This window comes from Rattus norvegicus, chromosome 4, assembly GCF_021556685.1.
Source record: "Rattus norvegicus strain SHRSP/BbbUtx chromosome 4, alternate assembly SHRSP_T2T, whole genome shotgun sequence".
Lineage (NCBI taxonomy): Eukaryota > Metazoa > Chordata > Mammalia > Rodentia > Muridae > Rattus > Rattus norvegicus.
Window position 1 is genome coordinate 138,759,323 of NC_141537.1, and position 22,754 is coordinate 138,782,076.

At 38.7% G+C, this 22,754-nt stretch overlaps 1 protein-coding gene across 3 annotated transcripts in view; it reads left to right on the forward strand.

Moving 5' to 3' along the window:
- Cntn6 (contactin 6) overlaps positions 1–22,754 on the forward strand; it is a 397,730-nt gene that overhangs the window by 186,351 nt on the left and 188,625 nt on the right. The window contains exon 1 of one of the 3 annotated variants that reach the window (XM_087656200.1): positions 5,650–6,895. In XM_087656200.1, the coding sequence (XP_087512326.1) occupies positions 6,619–6,895 (277 nt within the window). In that variant the 5' untranslated portion in view covers positions 5,650–6,618. 3 annotated transcript variants of the gene reach the window in all.

Consider the following 22,754-nt stretch of genomic DNA (forward strand, 5'->3'; position numbering starts at 1 on the left):
TCTAATGTGTATATCTTCAGATTTTGATAGTTTATGTTTATTTTGAAAATAGGATACTCATGAATCAAAGAAACCCTGGGCTGGAAAAGTAGCTTAATAGTTGAGGCTTTGCCTTGTAAGGATGAAACACAGAGTTCAAACGTAAGGATGTAGGGGGAAAATAGAACATTAGGACACTTCCCAACATTACAGAAGCAGAGACAGAATGATCCCTGAGCTTTGCTGGACAGCCAGCCAGGTGTACTCAGTGAGTTCTTGGCAATGGCTCTGTCTCACATAAAGGTGTAGAGTGCCTGAGGAATGGCCACTGGGATGACCCTGACTTCCATAATTAACAGACACCCACACATGCAAGGGCATTCATCTGTAAGCATACACACATACACATGTCAAAAAAATAAACAATTAAAACCTGATAAGGAAATGATTGAATGGAAAGGGATTTTACTACTTACAGAAGAGGCACTGTGTGAACTCAGAAGTATTATAATCTCATTATTTCTAAAACTAGAGGACTCCCAGATTGATACATGAAAATGAAAAACATTTGGGAACCTGAGCATTCTGGAATATCATTGAAATGAGCCCAAATTACCCATGATCCTGATGGTGATAGAGTACATTTTTATCTGGAAAACAAATTAAGCTCCCAGGAAGGGAACTTTTTTTTGTGTGTGCTTTGTATTTTTTTTTATCTTTTTTTTGTTTATTTCTATATTTTTTTTATTAACTTGAGTATTTCTTATATACATTTCAAGTGTTATTCCCTTTCCCGGTATCCGGGCAAACATCCCCCTCACCCCTCCCCTTCCTTATGGGTGTTCCACTCCCAACCCTCCCCCCATTGCCGCCCTCCCCCCACCAGTCTAGTTCAGTCTTAGCAGGACCCAGGGCTTCCCCTTCCACTGGTGCTCTTACTAGGATATGCATTGCTACCTATGAGGTCAGAGTCCAGGGTCAGTCCATGTATAGTCTTTGGGTAGGGGCTTAGTCCCTGGAAGCTCTGGTTGCTTGGCATTGTTGTACATATGGAGTCTCGAGCCCCTTCAAGCTCTTCCAGTTCTTTCTCTGATTCCTTCAACGGGGGTCCTATTCTCAGTTCAGTGGTTTGCTGCTGGCATTCGCCTCTGTATTTGCTGTATTCTGGCTGTGTCTCTCAGGAGCGATCTACATCCGGCTCCTGTCGGTCTGCACTTCTTTGCTTCATCCATCTTGTCTAATTGGGTGGCTATATATGTATGGGCCACATGTGGGGCAGACTCTGAATGGGTGTTCCTTCAGTCTCTGTTTTAATCTTTGCCTCTCTCTTCCCTGACAAGGGTATTCTTGTTCCCCTTTTAAAGAAGGAGTGAAGCATTCACATTTTGATCATCCTTCTTGAGTTTCATTTGCTCTAGGCATCTAGGGTAATTCAAGCATTTGGGCTAATAGCCACTTATCAATGAGTGCATACCATGTATGTCTTTCTGTGATTGGGTTAGCTCACTCAGGATGATGTTTTCCAGTTCCAACCATTTGCCTACGAATTTCATAAACTCGTTGTTTTTGATAATGAGTAATATTCCATTGTGTAGATGTACCACATTTTCTGTATCCATTCCTCTGTTGAAGGGCATCTGGGTTCTTTCCAGCTTCTGGCTATTATAAATAAGGCTGCAATGAACATAGTGGAGCACGTGTCTTTTTTATATGTTGGGGCATCTTTTGGGTATATGCCCAAGAGAGGTATAGCTGGATCCTCAGGCAGTTCAATGTCCAATTTTCTGAGGATTCTCCAGACTGATTTCCAGAATGGTTGTACCAGTTTGCGATCCCACTAACAATGGAGGAGTGTTCCTCTTCCTCCACATCCTCGCCAGCATCTGTTGTCACCTGAGTTTTTGATCTTAGCCATTCTCACTGGTGTGAGGTGAAATCTCAGGGTTGTTTTGATTTGCATTTCCCTTATGACTAAAGATGTTGAACATTTCTTTAGGTGTTTCTCAGCCATTCGGCATTCCTCAGCTGTGAATTCTTTGTTTAGCTCTGAACCCCATTTTTTAATAGGGTTATTTGTTTCCCTGCGGTCTAACTTCTTGAGTTCTTTGTATATTTTGCATATAAGGCCTCTATCTGTTGTAGGATTGGTAAAGATCTTTTCCCAATCTGTTGGTTGCCGTTTTGTCCTAACCACCGTGTCCTTTGCCTTACAGAAGCTTTGTAGTTTTATGAGATCCCATTTGTCGATTCTTGATCTTAGAGCGTAAGCCATTGGTGTTTTGTTTAGGAAATTTTTTCCAGAGCCCATGTGTTCCAGATGCTTCCCTAGTTTTTCTTCTATTAGTTTGAGTGTGTCTGGTTTGATGTGGAGGTCCTTGATCCACTTGGACTTAAGCTTTGTACAGGGTGATAAGCATGGATCGATCTGCATTCTTCTACATGTTGACCTCCAGTTGAACCAGCACCATTTGCTGAAAATGCTATCTTTTTTCCATTGTATGGTTTTGGCTCCTTTGTCAAAAATCAAGTGACCATAGGTGTGTGGGTTCATTTCTGGGTCTTCAATTCTATTCCATTGGTCTATCTGTCTGTCTCTGTACCAAAACGATGCAGTTTTTATCACTATTGCTCTGTAATACTGCTTGAGTTCAGGGATAGTGATTCCCCCTGAAGTCCTTTTATTGTTGAGGATAGCTTTAGCTATCCTGGGTTTTTTGTTATTCCAGATGAATTTGCAAATTGTTCTGTCTAACTCTTTGAAGAATTGGATTGGTATTTTGATGGGGATTGCATTGAATCTGTAGATTGCTTTTGGTAAAATGGCCATTTTTACTATATTAATCCTGCCAATCCATGAGCATGGGAGATCTTTCCATCTTCTGAGGTCTTCTTCAATTTCCTTCTTCAGTGTCTTGTAGTTCTTATTGTACAGATCTTTTACTTGCTTGGTTAAAGTCACCCCGAGGTACTTTATATTATTTGGGTCTATTATGAAGGGTGTCGTTTCCCTAATTTCTTTCTCGGCTTGCTTCTCTTTTGTGTAGAGGAAGGCTACTGATTTATTTGAGTTAATTTTATACCCAGCCACTTTGCTGAAGTTGTTTATCAGCTTTAGTAGTTCTCTGGTGGAACTTTTGGGATCACTTGTATACACTATCCTATCATCTGCAAACAGTGATATTTTGAATTCTTCTTTTCCAATCTGTATCCCCTTGACCTCCTTTGTTGTCTGATTGCTCTGGCTAGAACTTCAAGAACTATATTGAATAAGTAGGGAGAGAGTGGGCAGCCTTGTCTAGTCCCTGATTTTAGTGGGATTGGTTCGAGTTTCTCTCCATTTAGTTTAATGTTAGCAACTGGTTTGCTGTATATGGCTTTTACTACGTTCAGGTATGGGCCTTGAATTCCTATTCTCTCCAGGACTTTTATCATGAAGGGGTGTTGAATTTTGTCAAATGCTTTCTCAGCATCTAATGAAATGATCATGTGGTTTTGTTCTTTCAGTTTGTTTATATAATGGATCACGTTGATGGTTTTCCATATATTAAACCATCCCTGCATGCCTGGGATGAAGCCTACTTGGTCATGGTGGATGATTGTTTTGATGTGCTCTTGGACTCGGTTTGCCAGAATTTTGTTGAGTATTTTTGCATCGATATTCATAAGGGAAATTGGTCTGAAGTTCTCTTTCTTTGTTGTGTCTTTGTGTGGTTTAGGTATAAGAGTAATTGTAGCTTCGTAGTAGGTATTCGGTAGTGATCCATCTGTTTCAATTTTGTGGAATAGTTTGGATAATATTGGTATGAGGTCTTCTATGAAGGTTTGATAGAATTCTGCACTAAAACCGTCTGGACCTGGGCTCTTTTTGGTTGGGAGACCTTTAATGACTGCTTCTGTTTCCTTAGGAGTTACGGGGTTGTTTAACTGGTTTATCTGTTCCTGATTTAACTTCGGTACCTGGTATCTGTCTAGGAAATTATCCATTTCCTGAAGATTTTCAAGTTTTGTTGAATATAGGTTTTTATAGTAAGATCTGATGATTTTTTGAATTTCCTCTGAATCTTTTGTTATGTCTCCCTTTTCATTTCTGATTTTGTTAATTTGGACGCACTCTCTGTGTCCTCTCCTTAGTCTGGCTAAGGGTTTATCTATCTTGTTGATTTTCTCAAAGACCAACTTTTGGTTCTGTTGATTCTTTCTATGGTCCTTTTTGTTTCTACCTGGTTGATTTCCGCTCTGAGTTTGATTATTTCCTGCCTTCTACTCCTCCTGGGTGTATGTGCTTCTTTTTGTTCTAGAGCTTTTAGGTGTGCTGTCAAGCTGCTTACATATGCTCTTTCCTGTTTCTTTCTGCAGGCACTCAGCTCTATGAGTTTTCCTCTTAGCACAGCTTTCATTGTGTCCCATAAGTTTGGGTATGTTGTACCTTCATTTTCATTAAATTGTAAAAAGTTTTTAATTTCTTTCTTTATTTCTTCCTTGACCAGGTTATCATTGAGTAGAGCATTGTTCAATTTCCAAGTATATGTGGGCATTCTTCCTTGATTTTTATTGAAGACCAGTTTTAGGCCGTGGTGGTCCGATAGCACGCATGGGATTATTTCTATTTTTCTGTACCTGTTGAGGCCCGTTTTTTGACCAATTATATGGTCAATTTTGGAGAAAGTACCATGAGGAGCTGACAAGAAGGTATATCCTTTTGCTTTAGGATAGAATGTTCTATAAATATCCGTTAAGTCCATTTGGCTCATGACTTCTCTTAGTCTGTCTACATCTCTGTTCAATTTCTGTTTCCATGATCTGTCCATTGATGAGAGTGGGGTGTTGAAATCTCCCACTATTATTGTGTGAGGTGCAATGTGTGTTTTGAGCTTTAGTAAGGTTTCTTTTATGTATGTAGGTGCCCTTGTATTTGGGGCATAGATATTTAGGACTGAGAGTTCATCTTGGTGGATTTTTCCTTTGATGAATATGAAGTGTCCTTCCTTATCTTTTTTGATGACTTTTAATTGAAAATTGATTTTATTTGATATTAGAATGGCTGCTCCAGCTTGCTTCTTCTGACCATTTGCTTGGAAATTTGTTTTCCAGCCTTTCACTCTGAGGTAATGTCTGTCTTTGTCTCTGAGGTGTGTTTCCTGTAGGCAGCAGAATGCAGGGTCCTCATTGCATATCCAGTTTGTTAATCTATGTCTTTTTATTGGGGAGTTGAGGCCATTGATGTTGAGAGATATTAAGGAATAGTGATTATTGCTTCCCGTTATATTCATATTTGGATGTGAGGTTATGTTTGTGTGCTTTCATTCTCTTTGTTTTGTTGCCAAGACGATTAGTTTCTTTCTTCTTCTAGGTTATTGCTTGCCTCCTTATGTTGGGCTTTACCATTTATTATCCTTTGTAGTGCTGGATTTGTAGAAAGATATTGTGTAAATTTGGTTTTGTCGTGGAATATCTTGGTTTCTCCATATATGTTAATTGAGAGTTTTGCAGGATACAGTAACCTGGGCTGGCATTTGTGTTCTCTTAGGGTCTGTATGACATCAGTCCAGGATCTTCTGGCCTTCATAGTTTCTGGCGAGAAGTCTGGTGTGATTCTGATAGGTCTGCCTTTATATGTTACTTGGCCTTTTTCCCTTACTGCTTTTAATATTCTTTCTTTATTTTGTGCGTTTGGTGTTTTGACTATTATGTGACAGCAGGTGTTTCTTTTCTGGTCCAATCTATTTGGAGTTCTGTAGGCTTCTTGTATGCCTATGGGTATCTCTTTTTTTAAATCAACTGCTTTTTTTTTTCCTTTTTTTTTTCAGAGCTGGGGACCGAACCCAGGGCCTTGCGCTTGCTAGGCAAGCGCTCTACCACTGAGCTAAATCCCCAACCCCCTCTTTTTTTAGATTAGGGAAGTTTTCTTCTATGATTTTGTTGAAGATATTTACTGGTCCTTTGAGCTCGGAGTCTTCACTCTCTTCTATACCTATTATCCTTAGGTTTGATCTTCTCTTTGAGTCCTGGATTTCCTGTATATTTTGGACCAGTAGCTTTTTCTGCTTTACATTATCTTTGACAGTTGAGTCAATGATTTCTATGGAATCTTCTGCTCCTGAGATTCTCTCTTCCATCTCTTGTATTCTGTTGGTGAAGCTTGTATCTACAGCTCCTTGTCTCTTCTTTTGGTTTTCTATATCCAGGGTTGTTTCCATGTGTTCTTTCTTGATTGCTTCTATTTCCATTTTTAATTCCTTCAACTGTTTGATTGTGTTTTCCTGGAATTCTTTCAGGGATTTTTGCGATTCCTCTCTGTAGGCTTCTACTTGTTTATTAATGTTTTCCTGTGTTTCCCTAAGGGAGTTCTTCACATCTTTCTTGAAGTCCTCCAGCATCATGATCAAATATGATTTTGAAACTAGATCTTGCTTTTCTGGTGTGTTTGGATATTCCATGTTTGTTTTGGTAGGAGAATTGGGCTCTGATGATGCCAAGTAGTCTTGGTTTCTGTTGCTTGGGTTCCTGCGCTTGCCTCTCGCCATCAGATTATCTCTAGTGTTACTTTGTTCTGCTATTTCTGACAGTGGCTAGACTGTCCTATAAGCCTGTGTGTCAGGAGTGCTGTAGACCTGTTTTCCTGTTTTCTTTCAGCCAGTTATGGGAACAGAGTGTTCTGCTTTCGGGCGTGTAGTTTTTCCTCTCTACAGGTCTTCAGCTGTTCCTGTGGGCCTGTGTCTTGAGTTCACCAGGCAGCTTTCTTGCAGCAGAAAAGTTGTTCTTACCTGTGGTCCCGAGGCTCAAGTTCGCTCGTGGGGTGCTGCCCACGGGCTCTCTGCAGCGGCAGCAACCAGGAATACCTGTGCCGCCTCTTCCAGGAGCTTCAGTGCACCAGGGTTCCAGATGGCCTTTGGTGTTTTCCTCTGGCGTCCGAGATGTATGTACAGAGATCATTCTCTTCTGGTTTCCCAGGCTTGTCTGCCTCTCTGAAGGTTTAGCTCTCCCTCCCACGGGATTTGGGTGCAGAGAACTGTTTATCTGGTCTGTTTCCCTCAGGTTCCGGCGGTGTCTCAGGCAGGGGTCCTGCCGCTCCTGGGCCCTCCCCCACGGGAGCCTAGAGGCCTTATACAGTTTCCTCTTGGGCCAGGGATGTGGGCAGTGGTGAGCAGTGTTGGTGGTCTCTTCCGTCCTGCAGGCTCAGGAGTGCCCACCTGACCAGTCGGTTGGGTCTCTCTCTCACAGGGTCTGGGAGCAGAGAGCTGCTGCAGGCCGGGATCCCAGGGTGTGGGACTTCCAGTAAACACAGAACGTGCCTGGTCCTAGAGGAATTCTGCTTCCATGTGTCCCAAGCTCACCAGGCAGCTTTCTTGCAGCAGAAAAGTTGGTCTTACCTGTGGTCCCGAGGCTCAAGTTCGCTCGTGGGGTGCTGCCCACGGGCTCTCTGCAGTGGCAGCAACCAGGAAGACCTGTGCCGCCCCTTCCGGGAGCTTCAGTGCACCAGGGTTCCAGATGGTCTTTGGCTTTTTCCTCTGGCGTCCGAGATGTGTGTGCAGAGAGCAGTCTCTTCTGGTTTCCCAGGCTTGTCTGCCTCTCTGAAGGTTTAGCTCTCCCTCCCACGGGATTTGGGTGCAGAGAACTGTTTATCTTGTCTGTTTCCCTCAGGTTCCGGTGGTGTCTCAGGCAGGGGTCCTGCCGCTCCTGGGCCCTCCCCCACGGGAGCCCAGAGGCCTTATACAGTTTCCTCTTGGGCCAGGGATGTGGGCAGGGGTGAGCAGTGTTGGTGGTCTCTTCCGCTCTGCAGCCTCAGGAGTGCCCACCTGACCAAGCGGTTGGGTCTCTCTCTCACAGGGTCTGGGAGCAGAGAGCTGCCAGGAAGGGAACTTTTTAAAAATAACACTTAAAAATGCATTTGGGAATCTCAGAGACTCTGGTAATTGTAAAGGGTGCATTAAGTGAGAATGCATACCTTATTACCAGTGAAAATGCCAAATGCCTTTTAACATCACTTGTACAGAATAGAACGACATAAGCGTGGACATGAAAAAATATGACACTCTAACTTTGTAAATGAAGGGAAATTGACCAATTAGCTTTGATTTTCATTATCCGGTTGTTGCGGTGCTATAATGTTACAACAGATTAAAATTATTTTAATGCTATAATGACATTACCGTTTTTGGTATATTAAGGTGAAAACTTTGCTTTTAAAAATAATTCAAATCTTAAACAAATGGGCTGTGAGCATTGCACTGTTAAATTGCAGCTAGTTCCTATCATATCTATCTTAAAAATCAACAGGAGTGTAGATTATCCCATGCGTTAGCCTCATTTTCCCCCACGTCAGCACTGCTGGAAATCTATTTATGTGTCTTATCAAAAATGATACTTTTTATTTTTTGAAATTCAGCCTTTCCCAATACCTTCCTCTACTTATATTCAGCAGGGCCTAATCTTTTTGGTCCATTTGAATAAAATTGCACATTTAAGCTGCGTGGGCTAGGAGTCTTGGTGGGAGTGAAAAAATATTACAAAGTAAGAGACTCCTCCCACCAAAACTGAGAGTTTCTTATTTGTAAAGCTGCAGAAGATACAAAAGCAGAAACAGACTTTCTGATGATTCATTGAACAAATGACTTTGGTCGAGTTATGTACACAGCTTGGGAGAATGTTGCTTTGTGGACTGATGAAATGGTTTATATTAATGAAGTTCTCGTTTTTATTAAATTATAGGGTGACTTGTTTCCTGGCATTTGCTTTGAATAAATATATATTCTCTATTATCAAAATTAGGGCCTACTGTTTAAAAAGCACCCGTACATAATAGATTTAAAAGAATCTTGTAGAAATATTTGTTATGTTTATAATTATTAATTTATATGCTATTTTCTTAAGAAGTAAATGTGTATAGAAAGTACAAAAACCACAAATAGATAGCTCATCATACTCAATGGCACCTTACTAAGAGAAGTTTAGAGTCAGAACATTATTAACACCTTGGACAACCTCCCTTGTACTCTTTCCTTCTAATACTTTCCTCTTTTTCTTCCTGAGAGATCATTCATCACTTCTTGTCAGTTAAGAATGTGTCAGGCTCCCCATAGTAGTGCCCTCCCCCCAACAATCACATTCATCGGGGTTTCAGTCTTGGCAGGACGAAGGGCTACCCCTTCCACTGGTGCTCTTTCTAGGCTATTCATTGCTACCTATGCAGTTGGAATCCAGGGTCAGTCCATGTATAGTCTTTGGGTAGTGGCTTAGTCCCTGGAAGCTCTGGTTGCTTGGCATTGTTGTACATATGGGGTCTCAAGCCCCTTCAAGCTCTTCCAGTCCTTTCTAAGATTCCTTCAACAGGGATCCCGTTCTCAGTTCAGTGGTTTGCTGCTGGCATTCGCCTATGTATTTGCTGTATTCTGGCTGTGTCTCTCAGGAGAGATCTAGATCCGGTTCCTGTCGGCCTGCACTTCTTTGTTTCATCCATCTTATCTAGTTTGGTGGCTGTATATGTATGGGCCACATGTGAGGCAGGCTCTGAATGGGTGTTCCTTCTGCCTCTGTTCTAAACTTTGCCTCCCTATTCCCTGTCAAGGGTATTCTTGTTCCCCTTTTAAAGAAGGAGTGAAGCATTCGCATTTTGGTCATCCTTCTTGAGTTTGATGTGTTCTGTGCATCTAGGGTAATTCAAGCATTTGGGCTAATATTCACTTATCAATGAATGCATTCCATTTGTGTTTTTCTGTGATTGGATTACCTCACTCAGGATATTTTCCAATTCCATCCATTTGCCTATGAATTTCATAAAGTCATTGTTTTTGATAGCTGAGTAATATTCCATTGTGTAGATGTATCACATTCCTCTGTTGAAGGGCATCTGGGTTCTTTCCAGCTTCTGGCTATTATAAATAAGGCTGCTATGAACATAGTGGAACATGTGTCTTTGTTACATGTTGGGGCAGCTTTTGGGTATATGCCCAAGAGAGGTATAGCTGGATCCTTAGGTAGTTCAATGTCCAATTTTCTGAGGACCCTCTAGACTGATCTCTAGAATGGTTAAATGGGGGAAGGATGGGGAGGGGAACACCCATAAAAAAGGGGAAGGGGAGGGGTTAAGGGGATGATGACCTGGAAACCAGGAAGGAGAATAACAATCGAAATGTAAATAAGAAATACTCAACTTAATAAAGATGAAAAAAATATTAAATAAAACCAGAAAGTTGGTAGTTAAGAAAAGAAAAAAGAAAAAAAAAAAAAGAATGTGTCAGGCTGGATCTCCTTTCCTCAGCCTCTTCTCTGTTTTTTGCCCCAGCAGTTCTTTCAGACAGGAACAATTCTGCATCAGAGATTTTGACTGTGAGGAGGCAACCCCATTCCTCCACTTGATGCCCTATTATTCTACTGGAGGTAGACACTACAAGTTCCTACTCCCCACTTTATCTAAGGTTCCTCCCTTTGAGTCCTGAGAGTCTCTCATCTCATAGGTCTCTAGTACATTCTGGAGGGTCTGTGCACTCCCTACCTCCCAAGGTTGCCTGTTTCTAATCGTTCCGTTGGCTCTCAGGGCTGGAGTCCTGTCAACAGGCCCAAACTGTGATCCGGCTTAAGAGGAGGCCCCAAGGCCTGACACTATGGTGTGTTTACAAAAAGGGGTCTATCATGACTGCCCTCTGTAAAACCCAGTAAGCAGCTGAAAAAGTCAGAAGCAGATATTTACACCCAACCAACGGACAGAAGTTGCTGAGCTCTGTGGTTGAATTAGGAAAAAGGTGGAAGACGCTGAGGAGGAGGGCGAACCTAATAAGAAGACCCACAGTCTCAACTAACCTGAACTCCCAAGATCTCTTAGACACTGAGCCACCAACCAGGAAGCATATATCAACTGATAAGAGGCCTCCAACACATATACAGCAGAGGACTGCCTGGTCTGGGTTCAGTCAGAGAAGATGCACCTAATGACCAAGAGACTGAGTGGGAAGGACTGGTGGGGTAGGGATAGGGGAGTAGGGGCATCATCGTGGAGACAGGGGGGAGGAGTTATAGCATATGGAAGAGTCAGAGGATGGACCAGGAAGGGGATAAAGTCTGGACTATAAAAAAAAGTGAAATTAAAAAAAGAAGAAGAAAAAATAAACTCTCTCTCTCGAAAAAAAGAATTTGTCATGCATAATTTCAAAAAGTCCCTTTCCGTGCATAGACGATATGTGATGTGTTCAGTGTTTGTGTTTGTGTGTGTGTGTGTGTGTGTGTGTGTGAGTGTGTGTGAGTGTGTGTTTTCCTGAGTGTGGTGGTCAGAGGATGAAAACAACCAATTCTCATTTCTCATCTCTCATCTCTCTTTGCTTGAGACAAAGTCTCTTCATTGCTTGATGCCAGTAAGCTTTCAGGGTCTAGACTATTTCATCTCCCATAGTTTAGGAGGAGGACTGGATTAATAGACTGGCTTTATGTGGGCTCGGATGATTCAGATTCAGGTCCTCATATTTGGAGGCAAGTGTGTTGCCCATTAATTTAAATTCCTAACAATTATTTTTGCCTTCATATAAGCTAAGAGTATGCATTATATTTTTTTCTCCATCTTTATTAACTTGGGTATTTCTTATTTACATTTTGATTGTTATTCCCTTTCCCAGTTTCTGAGTTAACATCCCCCTAATCCCTTCCCCTCCTCTTTTTTATGGGTGTTCCCCTCCCCATCCTCCCCCCGTTACCGCCCTCCCCCCAACAATCACGTTCACTGGGGGTTCAGTCTTGGCAGGACCAAGGGCTTCCCCTTCACTGGTGCTCTTACTAGGCTATTCATTGCTACCTATGCGGTTGGAGCCCAGGGTCAGTTCATGTATAGTCTTTGAGTAGTGGCTTAGTCCCTGGAAGCTCTGGTTGCTTGGCATTGTTGTACATATGGGGTCTCAAGCCCCAAAAATCAGCCCTTTAAACAGTCATATTTGGAAATTGAGTTGCTCTTAAGGGCAAAGATATATAATTCTTGTATCAACACTAACTCATGTATTACTTTTCTCTTTCCTGTAGCTAAATACTTAATAAAAGCAACTTGAGAAAGTAAGGTATAATTTTTTGCTCACAGTTAGAGGACAAAGTCCATAATGTTGGGGAAGGTTTGGCAGTAGCCAAAGCCTGAAGCAGTTGATCACATTACACCAACAGTCGGAAATCATGTATGGGTGTATGCTGGTGCTCAACTTGCTTTCTCCTTCTTGTTAAGTCTAGAATGCAACCCTCAGGAATGGTGCTATACATATTTATGTAGGTGTTTCCACCTTAACTAAGCCAGTGTAAAGAATTCTCACAGACCTGTCCTGTCTCCTGAGTGGTCAGATCTAAATCTTGTCAAAGTGACAGTTAATATTAACTCTGACACCTATGCATCTTTACATATGTTCCTATACACCCTTCTCTTTTGATACATAAAACAAAAAAATAAGAACATGGGTGTGTACAGAGTCACTTGTAAGCATAACAACAGCAGAGCCAGTTTGCAAAGTCTAGAATCCTAGTGCTCAGAATATAAAAGTGAGAGTTCTTGCCAGAGGATATTGAATGTGTGCGTGTGTGTGTATGTGTGTGTGTATGTGTATGAAATTAATTCAAATACATGCTACAATACTCAATAGTATATAAATATATATTTATAGCTCACATATATTTAATATAATCATTTGTATAATTATTTATAATATATATGTTCCTGTGTCAAAACAAACAGGCTAAATACAATACTAAACTGTTTTACTTTATAATTTTACATAATTTATTAATTCATTGAAAATGTTTTGTTTGCAGATTAAGTATCCTTAATGATACTTGATAACATATTTTTCCTTCTTTTCTATTCTATTGAGTTCTTTTATAGTAATTAATTCTAGGTAAGACCACTTTGCTGTTGTTATATATGGAAAAGCACATCTCCTACTGCATAGCCTACCTTTTTGTTCTCTTAATTATGTCTGTGATAAACAGAACCTCCTAAAATCAATATAGTCCAATTTATTTCTTTTTCTACATGGGTTGATAAATTTCTCTAAAAAAATTTTGTCCTGAAGTCATTAAATCAGTTTCTATAATAAATTTTCTTGTACTTAATATTTAAAATGGCAATGCACATGAAATTAATTAATATACATGCTGTAATATCAAATATTATATTATATATTTTACATATTTATATAATTATCTATCACATATGTAATCATTTATATATACAATCATTCCTCAGTATCCGTTGGGGCTTGAATATAAGACCCAAAATATATCCAAATTTGTTCATATTAAAGTCTTTTATGAGTAATAATGTAATGTTATTTACAACTTCCATGCATCCTTTTGTATCCTTTAATAATCATTAAATTTCTTTGAATACCTAATATAATGTGAATACCACATAAGTACTTTTGTGTGTGTGTGTGTGTGTGTGTGTGTGTGTGTGTGTGTGTGTGTGTGTTTGAGACAGAGTCTATGTAGTTCTTGCTTGCCTGGAACTTACTAAGTAGACTAATATGGGCTAAGGCACACAGAGATCTATTTACCATTGAAGCATGATTGCTAGGATTAAGGAGCATGGGTTTCACACCCTGATGAAGTTGATGTTTCCAGTTTTAAAGTTAGGTCAGTTTTGGTATATAATTTTTATTGGTTTCTAAGTTTGACTCTAAAACTTGAGAGAGAGATTTCCTGTGAATACTCATTCAAAATGTAATATATTTACATGTATAGGCTGTAAAGATAGCTCTGTGATTGAAACACTGGCCACATAAGCAAGAGGACCGGAGTCCATATCCCCAGTGAATGTCAGGTGGCCGTGGCAGCTTACGTGTAATTTCAGACTGGCAAGTCAGAAACAGGGAATCACTGGAGATGCTAGATAGGGAGACTAGCTAAGACAAGGCTAGTATGAACTTAGGTTGGAGCATTTACAGTGTCATAGAAGCTTCTCTGAAATCCACCTAATGGAACTGAGTTGCTAAAGTCATCCATCCAAGGGAATCTAATGTTTTCTTTGTTTGTGATTTATCTATGCATTACATAGGTAGAAAACCCAAATCAGTAACAAACTTTAGACTTTCTGCTTACCTTTTTGGAAAAACTAGGACGGAATATTCACCTTGCTTACTTCACATGTACTTTTTGTGAGCTAAGTCTCTTTACTGTGTCCTAGATGGATGCTTTAGGAAAGCAGAAGCTCTGTATCCTGAATTAATAAGAAAATACTTATGTACTCCTCTTCAGTTTTGTAGGAGTGAGATGATGTCAGTTTAGAGAAACCAAATAAATCAAACTATTTAAGTTCTGAGAAGCTAAAAAAAAATTTCTAAGATTTTTAAATGTATTTTTAAGTGAATCACCATCAAAATACCAAGCTCTCAATTGTCATTTTAAATTAAAAGGGTAGTATTGGGTCTGGAGTGATAGCTCACTAGTAAAGAATAGTCACTTATTCTATAGACAGCCCAGATTCTGTTCCCAGTACCCACAAGGTAACTCACAAAGACTATCTGTAACTACAGTCCCAAGGAATACTTATGTACATGCTGGTGAAACCGTCTTAAAAACTAAAACAACAATAAATCTTATATATATTTTCAAACATATTTAATCTTGTTTAATTCTCAATATTTGCAAATATAATTAAAGTTCTTATTATAGCACTAGTTTTGTTGATGACAAAAACTCTTTTCAGGGAAGTAAAGTCATAGGTTCTAGAATAATACCCAAGAAATAAGCTGTGATTTAGTTCTTGGCATTCCATGTTTTAACTACACTTTCATAATTGTCTCTAACTAGTGCTTTCAAAATAATAAGGTATATGATGATTCTCAGGAACCCATGTCTCACCGTTTCTGAATCACCTGATGGACAACAGAAACTTATGTTAAACATCTACAGTTCAGTGATAGTACTGACGTTGCCAACATTAATAGAGGATTGTGGGTGGTAAACATTGTCATCAAGAGATGCTATAGGCCAATACTTAGGGAAGTTGATTACCAGAATCAAAGGGTCAACAAGAGGTTTTGCTGAAAAGCCTGCTGTACCCAGTGGAGAAGCAAACTGAAAGCTGTAACTCTGGGTTCCAGAGTGACCCTCCAACAAACCTGTCTGTTCATTTCAACAATGTATATTTACTGAACTACACTTTTCCATGAAACACAAACGGAGGCAGAGAGGGTATTGTTTATTTTTTGTATTTATGTATTTGGTCATATACATAACGTCGATCTCACCAAAAGAAATAAGCAACTCCATTAAATGCTAGGGAATAAAGATCAACAGAGGACTTGGCTTTAACATTTGCCAAACCAATCGATCTCTAAGGTGTAATCCCTTCTCAGAAATAACTGCCTTCCTGTGCAATGTTTCTACTTAAGACAGAATATGCAAATGAGAAGGAGCTTAGATCTACAGCCCTGATTTAACAAGACAATTATTGGGTATTTTGTTTCTTTGCGAGAACTGTATAGTCCAGATCTGTTCTCACATACATATTAATGAGTTTCATTACATAAATCATTTCTGTGTACTTATGAATGGAGATTATATAACCTTCCCGTAATACTTTCAGAAATCCCAAACAAACAAGTTATTATAGTTCTTACAGAAGAAGGTCTATTCCTTGAGTAAAAATGATGTATTTTATTTATTTCATCAAGTTTAAGTAAAAGTGATTATTTTTGCTTAAATACAAAGCAAAAGGTTAGAGGTGAAGACCATTTCTTGTTCCCTCTGAGCCTTTTTGAAGGCTTTCTGTAGAGCTCCCAGTATCCACTTACAAGGTTACCCGTTTCATTTGACAAGGAAGAAAAAGTATCTAGATCATAACATAAAATTTATGACAGGTTTTTGGTAAGCCTAGCTGGCTGCGAACTGTGACTATTGTATTAGTGTAAGTATTACCATTCATAAAAGTTAATAGGTATGCAGTCATCCAAATGACAGACACAGCAATCGCCCAGCCTGCTGAAATTCTCCCAGCAAAAGAATATCAGACTTGGAGCCTGAAGTTGATTGGTAACGGAAGTCGGATTTTTAACCCAACTTTGGTCTTACACAAAGCATTTTCAGCAGCAGATACCCTAACAAGCCATGTAACTCAAGTTCATAAGTCTAGCTGTGTTCTGTTTATTTCACCGCTGCTTCTACAGATAACAGGAAAAAGTGTCAGAGCAGGCGGTGCTCTGAATAAAACCATCACTCCTCAGCTCCACATTTTTATAACAGGACTGAAGGATAGGATAGCCTAAGAACACACACCTCAAACTTCTTGTACATCATTTTTTACAGGACATTGGTATCATTAATTCTATGATTCTTTTGCTCCTATATATCTAAGGCATCTTAATAAGACCAAAGTCCCAAATCATCTCCTATTTCTCAATCCCAATTTACCAAATCATTGCATTTGATATCAGAGCCCAGATCCAAATTTCCAGGCTTCTCTAACGAAAGCCAGTCTTTAACAAAGACTTGCACATTCATTCCTACAAAACCAGGAACTTGACCAGCAATTTACCATATTCACAAGCTACCTGTGTTTCGGTTGAATGTAATCAGAGTTAACTTTCTCAAATATAATCCCTGTGAATCTCTAAACATAGGAAACTTTGAAACCTATCTTCTTTCCCTCACAAACTGAGCTATCACTCACTGCTACATTTTTTGTCTATAACAAAATCTTTAAAATCCTAGCCTATTCTTTGTGTCTCATAATTTAGATAAAATTTTTTGTATTACTCAGCCTTTTTGTGTATTTGTTATACATAACATTCTTCTAATATCCAATTTGGATATAGTTACTTGGTAGTTACTGTAGTTCAATAAACAATATCTAACCCTCAGGGCAAAATATTCTTACTCTGCTAGTTATTTTGAAATATAACAGAATTGTTATACCCAACAGTTACTCCACCATGCTATAGGGAACAAAACTACTTTCTTTAGCAGTGGTATAAGTCCCTCCTCCTTTCTCTCTTTTATTAATTTTTGGACATCTGTTCCAAGGTTGCAGTCCCCTCCCCCTCACTTTATTAATTTCCAAGGTTTTTCCCCAGCACTCCTCTGCCTGTCCCTGCCCACTCCTCCTTTAGTCCTCAGCATGAATGTCACCCACACATAGCCTATCATGTCGGAATAAGGCTACATACCTGTCATCCTATTAAAGATGGCCAAGGCAATGCAGTATGAGTGAAAGGGTCCTAACAGCAGGCAGACAGTGAGAGGAAGGGAGGGAGGAAATGAGGGAGGGAGGGAGGGAAGAGAGAGGGAGGGAGTGGGGAGAGAGAGACAGAGTCAGAGACAGAGACAGCCCCTGATCCCACTGTTAAAAGGAGACAGAGCCACACAAATGTAACATGTTGAGTGCCTCCTGCAGTCCCATGTGGACTCCATGGTTGTAGGTTAGGTCTCTGTGAGCCCCTGTGAAGGCAGGTGTGCTGATTTTGTGTGTTTTCTTATGGTGTCCATGACATTTCTGGCTCCTAGAATCCTTTTTACATCCTATTCTTCAGGATTGCCAGAGTTATGGTGAACATTTAGCTCTGGCTCTCTGCATCTGTTTTCATCAGTTGCTGGATGAAGCCTCCCTGATAACAATTGACCTCCACACCCATCTATGAGTGAAGCAGAGTATCATTAGGAATCATTCCATTGAGTTTGTCTGCTTTTCATTTTGTTCTGTTTTTTGTTTTGTTTTGTTTTGTATTGTTTTGTTTTGTTTTGTTTCTGTTCTATGCCATTCATGTTTGGTTCTATCCTAGGTCTCTGGGCTATTTATGTTCTGGTTTCTGGCCCTCCAGGCAGTGTCAGGGCTGGACTCCCTCTCATGATGTGAGTCACCAACTGGACCACGCATTGCTTTCTAATTCCAAAATTTCCCCAGCCACATCATGTGGGGAGGACAAATTTTAGGTCAAAGGTTGTGTGGCTGAGTTGGGGTCCTAACATCTCCACCGGAATTATTGCTTAGTTTCTAGAGATGGCCTTTCATATTCTATATACCGCATTACCAGGTCTCTAGCTAATCCCTGATGCCTTTTGTAAGTATATATTTTAGTTTATATTATTTTATGTTAATGTTTTAAATGACTATGTCTGAGTAAATATATTTTTAGGTAAATATATTTTGTAGTAAATATATTTTGTATATTTATGGTTTATACTTAGACAAATCTCTACTTTTTTAAACATATTTTGTTTCATTGTTTTGTCGCACTAAGTAGCCTTGGCTGGTCTGAAATTGTCTTTGCAAAGCAGGGCAAAGCAGGCTAGTTTTGTACTTCTAGAGATCTTCCATCCTCTGTCATTCAAGTGCTAGCATTAAATGAGGTGCCTTCACACCTGGCTTCTAATTTTTTGTCATTGATAAAACTTCTGTACAGTATTTCATTGGGTAAATAACATGGATCTCCTTCTATTTTCATTTATGCATGGAAAGCTGTCAGGAGCATTATATTACATTTTCATTCATCTACTTATAATTCTATTCCTTTATATTTGGATATTATCAAATGTCAGTCACTACTGTGCCAGAGGTATAAGGTTTTGTAAAGCAGTTTCTCAAGATCCCTGTGCCATTATGGACAATGAATGATGGATCCCATACACATAGGCAGTATGAAAAGTTTAATAAATAGTCCAAAGAGACTCTGAAAAATTGGGAAAAAAACTTTTGTAAGTACTGAGAAACTAAAGTTTAATATGAATAAGATTTTCAGTAGATGGATATTGAAGGCCACTTAGTATCAGTTATCTCTGTATTATCGGTGCTCATAGTGTTACACTGTGGTAAAACCAACAAGTAGGAAATTTTGATGATGTACAGTATGGTTTAGTTTTATTCTCAAATCTCAGGTAGTGTTTCTTTACGTTTTGTATGAACTCACAGATAATCATTTTTTTTCTGTCTGTCTCTCTCATGTATCATGGCCATGACTGTACCAAGTGAAATTACTCATTTTCCCTTTGCAAATCCTCATGTTCCCACTAATCTAAGTATTTTCCAGTGTAGCAGATTGGGTTTTCAACAGTGAGAGTGCAGCAGAGTAACATGGTACTGGAAGTATGCTCTAAGAGTTAACATGTCCCCACTGCCTTCATGTGTTGAAAACACCAGAATATATTTCACTGGTGAAGTAGACTGTATCTAAGATGAGGATTATAAAGCCACATTTCAGAGTTCACTGCAGTACTTAGCTTCAGATGTAAGATGTGAGGCTAGTTTGCTCTTAGTCTTCCATGAGTGATAAGAGGAATGGTTTTGAGAAACATTCCATAAAACATAGAAAGTATATTCAACAAATAGAGTTTAGAAAGAAAGTGAAACATTCAAAACTCTAGGAAGGATAAAAAGAGAGGAAAGACTTAGAGTAAGCTAGGGAGGTAGCAAGGACCAAATACAGTGGACTTTCTATTTTGTACATTGTTTGCATCGGGTGCTAAGAAAAAAATTATCTTAAAGAAGAATCTGTGTGATGTAATTTTACATTTTTATCTAAGCTATTTTGTTGATTGCTTGGGAAGAAACTTTACAATGTACCCAAGATTTGACTTGGGATTAACTGTATAGTTTAGCTTAGGCTTTGTTCAGATCCAATGTTCTTGTTTTAGTCTTTCAAATGTCAACATCACATGAATGTGACATCACATATCTTTTATCTAATTCAACCTATTTTATTGTTTAGTAGATTATATAGTCTTAATTTCTCAATGACATGATTTGTTATTTTTGATTTTCATTGAATTCCTTTATGCTAATTATGATAAAGTATGAAATGGAAATATGAAACAGTTTGGAGGCTTTTGAGCCATTAATATATTACATAGTGAAGATCTGTGAGTGACTGCTTGGAGACTCAGAAACTAAAGATATTGTTGTGAAATCTTAGATATTAGATCTAAACCAAAATTTTCCAAGGGGGTGGATTTTTATGACAAGAACAATAACCAAGATAGGCCAACAAAAATATAGTTGAAGTTGATTCTTTAGTTTGACGAAGATTTGAAGAATTATTTGGAGAAAAATAAATACGTATTTATTTGCAGAAAGGCTGCAGGGTAGGTGGAAGCTTCTTCCCTATACAAGGAATATCTGAGCTAAATGTTTACAATGAAGCATATCCTACGGAGTCAAGTTATTTCAGGCCACATGAGACATTTAAAGTTTTCAAGAGTAGATATTTCAGTCGTGAAAAAGAGGAATTTTCTGAAATAAATATAAAATAATCCTAGATCTTAGATACCAATGGATGCCGAGAGGTTTATTCCTGTTTTTAAATGGCTACTAATATTTTCTCATATAGTTTGATAATTTCAATAATTGATTCCTACTGAGGATGAATTTTCTTAGATGTCATTGAAGAGTTATATATATATATATATATATATATATATATATATATATATAAACTCTTTGGCCAACTATAGTCTTGTTGTAAATATTTGATAGTTGAATTTTTCAGGGAAATACATTATACATTTCTCTAGATTAGTATCCCTTAAAATCTAGTTATATATGGGTTGCTTGCAAGCTCACTGCCTGGACATGCTCTTACTCCCTCTTGATATATTATTTAGTATTTATTCTCTAATGAGTGACAAATTATTGCTTTATGCTTTTATTGTTTGTTTTATTTATAAAATTGGACTTTATTCATATGTTCACTGGCAGTTTAGGAGCCTGCCAATTGTCTAGTCATGGCCTTTGCTGAGTTTTCTGTTGAAGACTCCAGAGTAATTCCTAAATATATTTTACTATGAGCATGTATATTTTCTATGAATTATATATTATATGTATTATGGAATGTGATCACCTTTATTTTGACTTGTTACTAGTCTTTTTATCATATGGAAATTTTATTATGCAATCTTAGCACTTGCTAAATTCAATTTATTTCTTTTTTCTTTAAAATATTCCAATTAAGAACAGTATATAAACAGTACAAAATTACCAAATGGATCTGTTTCTTATAACTTACAGAAAAGAAGGGAGTGGTGTGGTCACAGATGTTGCATGAAATTTCAATCTAGTAAACGTTTCCTTAGAAATTTTAATTTGTACCATGCATAAGAACACGTTCCTAAACTCTGGGTTATAGGGCTATTTTGTGTAGTTCTCTTCTAATTTCATTCCTTACATGTACACCTAGGATCCCGTGAGAACTTATTTTGGTTCCAAGCCTGAGGTAAATGCCTAACTTCACTTCCTCAGGCTCACTACATGAGGTTGTCTCATTTGAATTTAGTAAGTAGGCCAGTTTTAACACATTCCACTTTCCAATTAAATGTTACCAGTCCTTTTCTGTGGTCACAGCATCAGGCTACACAGTAGTTGCTATGAGTAGAGACTCTGATTCCCCAGAAGAATTGTCCTCTGTGCTGTTCCTCCTGGCAGAATGAGCTGCTAGTTGGTTACAGTCAATTACTAAGCATAAATTTGTAAAATAGGATCATAGTTCTCCTGTGGAGAAAGCCTGATGATCAACTAGAGGCAAACTTTTAGAATGGCAATCCTGCCTAGACTGCAATGACATAGGTTCGTTTGTCTTCTGGTAAGTCAAACACAAAGCATTCCAAGGCGTCATGGAGACATCGCATCTGAACCTGAGGAGGGGACTGAGGAGCTACCGTTGAGTCCATTCGATCAATTTCATTTTAATCTGATTTATTTGGCTATACGTCTGTCCCCCTCTGCACTTCCTGTGTCAGCTTTATCACAAATCACTCCCCAGAAAGCTGTATTGGAAAAGCAATAAGTAAGATTGAGATATTGTTAACAACAAAGACTGTTCCGCTTTCAGGGCTGCTAGATTCTGGCTGATAAAATTTAATACTTGGAAAAGAGGGACAAACATTATTCCTATCGTTTCTCTGCATTGTGAGAGATGTTCATTGTGTCTTCTCTACTTTCATTGTAACTGCATGACTGAGATTCTAATAAATAACAGATCACAGTATCCACATGTCCAGATAAGTTTTGGTACTATGAATACTAAACTGGGTGAAGAAAAGAGATAAAGAAAAAAGTGGAGATTTTGCAAGAAGCTTTCAAAGCTCAGGAATAAAATAAGATTTTTCATTGATCAGAAAATCTAATAAAATCACCCAACTTATATTTCCTGCACTGTCTTAATTCATGTAAATTTTGCTTCATATGAGTCATCAAGCTTGAATGTACTGTGGCCAAGCTATGATGGTGCATGGTTTATGTATGCGGGAATGAAAGAATAGTCATAAATACTTTTAGTTAAAACGTGTTGGGTAAAGCAGCAACAAGTGTCATTTTGTTTAGAGATCAGAGATGTTGAGAATCAACCTTTTCCATTATCTTCTGCAACTGACATCTTCAGAACTGTAGTTCCAGTTCCTCCTGATGTTCTTAGATTGAGGTTTTATCTTTTGTAATAAGCAGCCTCCTTTTATTCACAGGGTGTGTCATTCCTCCCGCAGAAATGTTGATTTTATGGCTAGTTTTAACCGTTAACTTGACCCTATCTAAACTCACCTGGAATTTAATCAAAGTATCAATGGGGAACATTGATCAAGGTGGTCAATGAACTTATGAATGGAAATAGTTGTCTTAATTAAGTTAATGGATGTTGAAAGACCCATCCCACTGTGGGCAACACCATCCCCTGGGTTTTAATCCTGGACCTTATACCTGTAGAGGTAGGACTGACTGTAAGTGTGCGTAAAGACATCTGTTTTTTCTGTGCTATTGACTATGGCTATGATGTTAATAGATGTTGCAAGTTTCTTCTCAATTTCTTGGACTTGTAGGTGGAAAACCAAAATAAATC